At 30.4% G+C, this 9,481-nt stretch overlaps 1 protein-coding gene across 1 annotated transcript; it reads left to right on the top strand.

The window, feature by feature from the left end:
* The first annotated feature begins 781 nt into the window (after nt 1-781).
* Nucleotides 782-8,665, top strand: LOC112093113 (phosphoinositide phospholipase C 2-like). Its single transcript, XM_024170946.1, has 5 exons — nt 782-901; nt 1,048-1,135; nt 2,989-3,008; nt 7,376-7,586; nt 8,586-8,665. Exons 1-5 carry the CDS (start codon nt 782-784, stop codon nt 8,663-8,665), a joined length of 519 nt encoding a protein of 172 aa, XP_024026714.1.
* Nucleotides 8,666-9,481: the final 816 nt, after the last annotated feature.

The raw sequence follows: 9,481 nt of genomic DNA, 5'->3' as shown, positions 1-9,481 counted from the left end.
GATGTAGCATTTCATGTCCAATAGTTGATTTGACTCAATCCCATCATGAAGTCCATGTAGCACACTTCACTAGCCAAATTTTTGGCCATAATCCCTTAAGTTTGGCCGGCCAAGTGAAGGAAGGAAAGAGAAAAATGAAACCTAACCCTTGTACCTTTGTCTACTTTCTAAATTTACTCATTAAACTGTCCAAAATTATACTGACAGCTATTTTCTCCTGTATGCGGGTACTGGATGCTAGTTTATATTGTGCTTGGAAATTCTTAAAATTAATGTTCTCAAGCTGTATCTGTACTAGAAATTCTTCCGTTTTAAAGTACGGTGAGAATTTATCGATCGAATTTACTTGATCGAAAAATTGTGAACTTAACGTGAAATCTGCTACAGAATTTAGGAATGCAGATGTTAATTCCATAAATCCTTCAATCACAAAATGTACATAGTATAATGATTTTCCAGGAAAATCCTTGACTTGAATACATGAATTATATTATTAAAATTATGGGATTTTTCTTGGTCACTACACTTTTAAATCAAGTTCATGGATGTATTGTTGCCACTAACTCAATAGTTTATGAAACTAGTTAGTGATCATATCATTTCATTCATTTTGCAAACAATTTTTTCAATTGTTTCAAACAAGGAAAAGGGCCTTTTATAGAGTAGGGAACTTAAATTGCTCCCGGCCGTCTATGGCACACATATTGACTTGATTTATCTCACTTAAAATATTATTTTCAATAAAAAGGGACACCGGAAGTACCTTTGGATCATCCAAGGAATGTTCAGATCAAACGGCGGGTGTCGTTATGTCAAAAAACCAGACTTTTTACTCAATGTTCATCCAGAGAATGAGGTTTTTGATCTTAAAGAAATCTTACCAGCTAAGAAAACTCTGCAGGTGCCATTCAAATCTAAACCAAAACTTGCAATTTCATAACTGTGCATAATTTAATTTATATAAATACAATATATATATATATATATATTTATATATATTACCATTTTGTAAATGAAATGCGTACCATCATTTTACTTCGCATGCAGGTAAAGGTATATGTGGGTGAAGAGTGGCATTCAGATTTCCGCCACACTCAGTTTGATCGATTCTCTTCTCCGGATTTTTTTTGTAAGGGTATGTCCAATATAAGAGAAAAATAATTTTCCCAGCTCAAAGGAATAATTAAACTTTGCTTCTTCTTTTTTTTTTTTTGGTAGAAAGTAAATTTTGCTTATTTTTTTATCACTAGGAAATTGTGTTCTAACCTAACAAATTCATGAAGATCAATGCTATGATAATAATTTCGGAGAAGTTTATAACCTTAAAAATGTTATGTCAAACGTCAAATTTAATATATTTTGAATAAGATATGAATAACAGAAAAACACGAGAATTTAATGTAGTTCGATTTTCAGCTTACGTAAGCAAGCAGAATGATGAAGAAATTCCACTATAAATTAAAGGAAATTATAAAAGTCTAACAAATATCTTTCACCACTCAAATTCTAAATACACCCAAAGCCTCTCAACTCAAAATTAAGAACACCAAATATCAAAAAGATGAATTCTTTGATTAAATCTCAATCTCACTAAAAAACAAAAACGGAGAAAACATGTATCAAACATTCTCCAACATATATATATATATATGTATATTTTATATATATATATATATATATGCTTAGGGTTGAAGTGGTTAAAAAAAGTAAAAAACATTGCATGGGCCTTGGCCCCATAACAAATTCCTAGGCTTAATTAAAAGCCAAACCCAACAATAAGGGTTCATCCAGTTAGGGTTGTTCAACTTAACTGACAATTGACGGTGACTGATGATGCCGACTGAATACAGTCGGAGGGCGGTTGCCAAAGCCGTCGGTCAATTAAATCGAACCTTGGACTGTCGCTCGGCCAATTTATAGTTTTAAATTTAATCGTCAGTTCGCGACCAAAATTGATGTCTTTGCCGGTGCTGTTTGTAATAATTAAGAAAATTCCGGAATTTAAATAATGCAATTTATATATTTAAGTCAAGGATTTTTCCTGAAAAAAAATATATATTATGTTATATTTTGTGACTGAAGGATTTATGGAATTAATATTTGTATTCTTAAATTATGTAGTAGATTTCATGCTAATTCATGTTTTACGATCAAGTAAATTCGATCGATTAAATTCTCGCCGTACTTTAAGGTAGAAGAATTTTCAATACATATACAGTTTGAGAATCTTAATTCTAAGAATCTTCAAGTACAATACGAACTAGCATCCAGTACATATATAGGAGAAATTTACAGCCAGTATAATTTTTAACAGTTTCAAAGGAAACTTAAGAGAGTGGACAAAAGTACAAGGGGTAGGTTAATGTGTAGAATTGGATGAGGTGTGATGAGGGAAGATGAAGAGGACTCATAATTATTTTTTTTCCCTCTCTTTCTTCACTTGGCCTGCCATGCTTAGGGAGTTTATAGTAAAATTTTGGTTAGTTGAGTGTGCTAGAAGATTTCATGATAAAATGAATCAAATCAACTATTTGACAAGAATGCTTACTTCACTTCTCTCTTGAAGCATCCAACCGGCCAAGTAAGGGGAAATTAACCTAAAAACTTTGCTAATTAAGCTAGCTTGATAGGCTTAACTAAGAACTAATAAGAGATCAAGCAAAGTCTATAAATGTTAGACCATTAGTGCAAGCATTAAGTTAGCACATTTTGTACATTTCCTCTCCTTTTCCACACACCAAAACCGGCCATTCCCTACCCATTGCTCCTCAAAAATTTTCTCTCACTCTCCTAACCTTAAACCACTAGCAAACATTAGAAGAAGAAGAAGAAGATCAAAGTGTTCTAGGAGGAGTCTAGTCAAGCATTTCTCCAAGGGTATAAACTCTAACCCTCTCTTTCTTATGTTCTAGCAAAGTTTGAGATTTATAAATATTCTTCTCAAATTTTCTTATACTCTTTTAATTCCATGCCATTAACAAACCTTAGAGGAAGAAGAAGGTGATCAAGTATTCTAGGAGGAGCCTAACTAAGGATTTTCTTCAAGGGTATAAATTTTAGACCTTTCTCCTCTATTTTCCTACCAAAAATTAAGTTGTGAATCAAGGATGTAATTTGTGGTTCTTGAGGAAATAAGTTGTAATAGGGGTGTGTGTGTGTTTTATGTTGGTTTTGTGTATTTTGAGGTTAGTTTGATTAGTATTATGTGATATGTTTAGGTTTGGTTTAAGTTTGCCTATTTTGGGTTGGAGGAAAAAATTTTCAGTTACTTTGAACGTAAAAATGAGGACCCTAAAGCGAGATTTTTCAGCATTTTCAAATTTGAACTTATGGTTCTCGATGTTTTAACCATTTTTCTGTATCTGTGATAAAACCCAATTTTAACTCTAAAAGTAAGTTTAAAGCCACTTTGCAAAAACGGTTCAGGCTGTCCAACACTGTTTCGGAAAAAAAAAATAGCAGCCACTGTTTTCAGCCAAACGAGGCCATTAGAGGCTGAATTTCAGTTTTTCCCAAAAATAACAATTTTAGATCTTGATGAGACGAAGAATTTTCGTGAAGAACAAATTTTTGAAATCCGACTCTAAGATGCAGTAAAACACAGATTTCAAAAATTGTACAGTTTTTAACTAAATAAAACTAACACAGTGTGGTTTTTAACAAAAGGTTATTAAAGAACCCGAGATGTGATTTTAATAAAATACTATGGTGTTAAACCTCATTTTAACAGAAATATTCGTAAAGAAAGTTTTCAAGAAAAATGGTTTCTTTTAAGAACTTAATGGTTTATCGAGCAAATCATCCTCACGGTTACCTACGAGCCTAATACATTAGGTCCTTAGAATTTTGAATAATAGATGTGGGTCCAACGCCCGCATTAATTTAAGAGACCCCGTTTGATTTTAAATTTCAATGGCTTAAGAGTTAGAACTCCATGAATAAGTTTCTAGGCCAAATTAGGCCATAATATCATAACAAGTCCAATGAGGTAGATTATGGACAATAAGTTACTAGATTGGGTAATTGATTTTCAATCTAGGCAAGTGAATGATGAGGGCAATTAAAGAAAATAAGATTTTAAGGATTTAATAAATTGATCCTTATAGTAAAGTATCCTTCAATAAAAGAGATGAATACATACCTTAAGGAAATGGTTAGATTTCCTTCATAAAATGCTAAAATAGAATAACAAATGACAGTTAATCTCACACTCTCAGTGGGTGTTCATTTTCAGAAGTAAGCAAGTAAGAGAATAGGCTGTTTGGCGAAAAGTGGATTCCAGCTCTGTAAAATCAAGTAAGTAGGAATCTAGCCTACAATATGAATAGATTTTAACGAAAAAGTTACACATGTTATATATGCATGTTTATGCTTTAAGTATTGTATGCGATGTCATGTCATGCTACATACACCTTAATAAGTCAAGAGGAACTTATAAGAATAATCTCAGTTGAGTGTCGTACCAGCCTCTGAGAAGGAGGTAACCCAGGCTCCGCAAGAGAGAAGAAAAAAAAATATAATAATGTCCTCTGAGAAAGAGACATTCAGTTTAGTTATAATCACGGTGTCGTTAGGGACCTTGCAAACCCTTACATCCAGGTGATTGCACGCAAGTGGTATGAGCACTCGGGCCCATAAGTAAGATAAGTTTAGATAATAATAATTTAATACGACATGATCATAATTAAGCATAATTAGCTCATGCATATTTATTCTTGTGAACTTACTTACAGTTATTTTGCGAGAGATAGTTCCTACTTGTTGAGCGAAAGCTCATCATAGAATATTTATATTGTAGGTAAGCAACCTGCATATAATACTTGATGGACTGACGGTGAATGGATGAACGATGTGAATATCGGGGAATGGATACCGCTCGTAAATATTTCCACAATCAATTTTACATTATAAATAGTTTTGCTAATTATGATTCTAAAACTATATGTTAAATGGTTTTGTGGATTATGGCTATTAGTAAGCAAGACTTACGGAGTAAGTATATACATTTAGATATATCTATATGCTTTAAAAAATAGATATGTTAAGGTTTGAATATTTTGATCAAGAAAGCAATTCGTAACATATGTCCACTATAAGACTTTTAAGAAAATAAAATAAAATAAAAAATGTTCCGTAAATTTTAAGAAATTTCAGTAAATACAAGTTAATTTTTAGCTACAGTGACGGCCGCTGAGGAGGGTCGTCACACTGTCGCCCTCTCCCTTTCCCCGATGGTCATTTCCTTTCTCTTCTAGCCACCATATCTCTGTCATTCAATTGGGACATGTTTGTTTGACCGTATTAGAGTACTATATTATGTAATAATACAATTTCTTGTGTGACCATCGTATTGTATAAGTTAATATGGATAGTAAATTAATAAGATCTATACCGTATTATTGAATATGACTCATTTTTTGCGTATTATATTGTATTATTTTATAGCAGATTCATAATTCATGTCAAGGTTGGACATGACTAAGGATCAGGATCGAGTTGACATAGAGTCATGCCGAAGCCTATAATTGTTTAAAAATTGAGGGGTACCATGCAAATTTGTATTATTTAAAAATTACATTTTGACCCTAAATTTTTTATAAAATTACACTTTGACCTTAAAATTTTTGAAAAATTATATTTTAACCCCACAACTTTTAAAAATTATACTTTGACTCCAAAATTTTTGAAAAATTACATTTTAACCTCAAAATTTTAAAAATGTTAAATTTATACCCATTGTTCAATACGTCATACATCAAACAATGTATTATATTATGGCAACACAACATAAATACAAGCTACTAAATATGACCATAAAGGTGCAACTTGTAAATTAAAGAAAAAATAGAAGATTTACCTTTAAGAGTGTATAAGTCTACACATTTATGTTTCATTCTTGATAAATATCTTTTTATTTGTATAATTACTTAACTAAAAAAGTCATGAATTAAGAATAAAAGGTAAAGGTAAAAATCCTCATGATAGATTACCCAATATTAAATGGAATGTGATGATACCATAGCAAGCTAGCACTAAGCCCATGATGAGCCATCTAATGTAAAACCCAAGCCCAATAAAACTGATCAGCATCTTTAATACAGCCTACACCCAATAGTTAGACATCAAACTACACATTGTTGGACATCAAACTACACAAGGCAACTATTAGTTAGTCCATATTAAAAGCCGCAATGTGCTTCAGGTTCTGGGGCTGACACGTACCCCACCGTTCATCTTCTTTTCCTTTATATATATATATATAATATATACAATTTTTTTTTTTTTTTTTTTTTCTTTTTTCTTTTTTTTTTATATACAATTTTTTTTTTTTTTTTTTGCTTTTTCCTATTTTGATCTTTGATTTTTTTTATTTACACGTTTGTCATTTATAAGTTTCTTCTCATTTTTCAACCGCTTTTTGTATATATTTTTAAATTTACTTCGTTAAATTATTTTTTTTCGTTCCCTAATTTCTCAGTTAAAATACATTTTACAAATATGACCTTATTAAAGTAGTTTTTTTTTTTTTTTTTACAATCCTGTATATATTTTTAAGTTACATATGTTTGACTAATTTCTTGTTCTTATTTACTTCATAAATTGTTTTTACCAAATATACCCTTAATTAAATATTTTTGTCCTCCACATTTATACATCCTAATTAATTTTTTATTTAATTTTTTTTCAAAATAATTTATTTAAAAAAACCACTGCCGAAATAATTATGCCCGAATATATCCCTATATATATATATATATACATTTCTTATCCACATATGCACCTTAATTATTTTTTTATTTTCCCACATTAAAATATTTTTTTAGTATGTTTGATTTTATTAATGAAAATATAACATTACTTTTTGATATACAGTTTTTAAATCTAATTTTTTAAATGTGTACTGTAGAAAATTATACATCTATGTAATTATTTTTAATCTCTTCTATAACCGTATGTTCAAAACTAAAATGAGTCTCTATTCAGTTGACTCATACGGCAATACGTGCGACCCCAAGACTAGTATATATAAAACTATTGATCATTGAATTCATTTTTCTTCCACGTTTGCAGCACAAAAGATAAAATATTTTGCCATAATGAACTAACGGTAATACATGTCTCTAAATAATAGTAAATTATTATAATAATTATTTATAAAACTTAAAGGGTTCAGAAATAGTGCCCATGATTCAATAGAGTATATTTGTAGACAAAATAAATCTCATGTTGATATAAATTATAAACGTACACACCATCCTCTCAAAAACTTCAACCCAGAGCATGACTGCCAAAAAAAAAAAATGTACCTTTTTATTATATATTAAAAAGAAAAATATCAATGTAAACTAATAGTTTGTTAGTTATTTAATTCCAGGTTAGAATAGCCGGAGTGTCACGTGATTTGAAAATGAGGAAAATAAAGGCAGTTGAGGACGAGTGGACTCCAATGTGGAATGAGGAATTCGAGTTACCACTCACAATTCTTAAACTGGCTTTGTTGCGCGTCGAAGCGCTAAATTACGACACTTCTAAAAACCCAAACTTCGGCGGCCAAACTTGTCTTCTAATATCAGAGCTCAAAATTGGTATCCGATATGTTCCTTTAAACGACCGTAAAAGAGATAAATATAAAAATGTAAGACGTTTAATGAGTTTTTAATTTGTTTAAACCTGTATTATCATAATGTTGGTTATCCTCCCTTTATAAAAGAGAAGGAAAAAAAATTAAGCTTTTAGTCACTTGTCCGCTAGCTATTTGTAGCTAGCCACTTATTGTGATCTTATGTATGTTTGGAAACCAAGTGTCATCAGCTGGGAACATTTTATTGTGTGTGTGTATATATCCAAACATTTGAGTTAAAGAATCGGTGTCCAGTTTTTAAGTGCACACACATTTATATAAATATATATATATATATATATTATATACTAGTTGCGATTTCCTACATTATTGCCTACATTATTAATAGAGTGGTGGAGCTGCCGCAGCAACCGCCTTATGAGCTCATTTATTCACGAGGGCTGATCTCAAAGTCATTAATGCCCTATACCGCCTTACTTATTGAGAAGGGAAAATCTTAATCTTAATAACTAACGTAATTAAAAGTTATACCATTTTAATGAATGTAATTCGGGATGGCGATTTTACCCGTTTAAATCATTTATTCGTGACACCTGTATAATACAAGATGAAAAAAATCCGCTTTAAACGAATTCAAATTATAAATGGGTTAAAATTTTAATATGTTGCGGGTCGCATGATGAAATAAATTTAGAGGTCTCCAACCCAATTCCCCATTTCTGATACGTTTAATTATATAATATTTTAAATTAAATATATTATATATAATTTTAAGTATAATATATTACATAATATATATGGAATTTTAAAACTACTTTTTTTTATTTCTAACTTAATGTTTTTTATATTTGTATTGTTTATTTATTTATTTATTTCACAATAAAAATAACTAATCAGATAAATAGGATACCGCGAATATCCTAAATTCGTGAAGAAAAAATCCGCCCCAACGTCAACTTATGCGGGCTCATAAGATGAATATGGTCATTATTTTTATTTACAGGACGGGTTAGTGGGAAGAACACCACACTTCAAATTCATCATATTGCCATCCCTATGAATTATGCAGCGTTGGAACCATGATCGTCTCATTCCTTGATCAAAACATTCCGTTTTCATTAGTAGGTTTCAGGACTTCTAAACAGACATTAACAGAAATACTCCAAGTAATTTTTTTTTCTACGAGCAAAAGGAAATTAACATACTTTTCCAATGAGTATTTGTGAACGATCATTTGGAAATCAACGGTTGAATAATGAAAGAGGTGTGATCCAAAAAAGACATACCTTGATAGATATTGTGAACAAAGAATTAGAAACCTTTTTTTTAATAAGAAAATAATTGGACAGGTTGTTTCCATAGAGATTATGCGCACTTAATGCACATTAAAATATTAAATAACATTGCACAAACGTGGAAATATTATATATATTGATGTCGCTTTGGAATTTAGCTCTAACGAGTATTAATTATAATATATTGATCTTCATCGTCCCTTGTATCACGCCTAAAAAGTTTTCTTGATTAATCAAAAAAAGAGTCAAGCAAACGTACGTATTACATTAATTACATAAAAGAGACGAATGAAAATGCATTATACTCTTTTTAGTTCCTAACTATAGGAGAGCTAAACATAGTTACTATATTCTGTTTTTAAAATGAATCCTTTAACATTGACCACTATCTAAACCTATCAAGAATGTCATCTATTATAACGAACTTTTAACTAACTAATTATAAATCGCATCCAAGATATGAGTTCTAATAACATTTGAATTCAACAATAATTATAAAAATGGAAAAACGTCACATCAAGAATCCAAATATTAATCCAGATAAACAATTCAACGAACTGATAAAAAATAAAAATAAAAAATAAAAATAAAAAAAAAACCAATG

This window comes from Morus notabilis, unplaced genomic scaffold (genome assembly GCF_000414095.1).
Source record: "Morus notabilis unplaced genomic scaffold, ASM41409v2 Scaffold101, whole genome shotgun sequence".
In the NCBI taxonomy this organism is placed as follows: Eukaryota; Viridiplantae; Streptophyta; class Magnoliopsida; order Rosales; family Moraceae; genus Morus; species Morus notabilis.
This window is presented reverse-complemented; position numbering and strand designations above follow the sequence as displayed.

Bases quoted from the DNA above. Each gene is read 5' to 3' on its own strand.
- LOC112093113 (XM_024170946.1), top strand. From the start codon at position 782: ATGTTCAGATCAAACGGCGGGTGTCGTTATGTCAAAAAACCAGACTTT. The intron at 902-1,047 runs GTGCCATTCAAA...CTTCGCATGCAG, and splicing joins CAGCTAAGAAAACTCTGCAG to GTAAAGGTATATGTGGGTGA. The intron at 7,587-8,585 runs GTATCCGATATG...TTTTATTTACAG, and splicing joins AATATCAGAGCTCAAAATTG to GACGGGTTAGTGGGAAGAAC.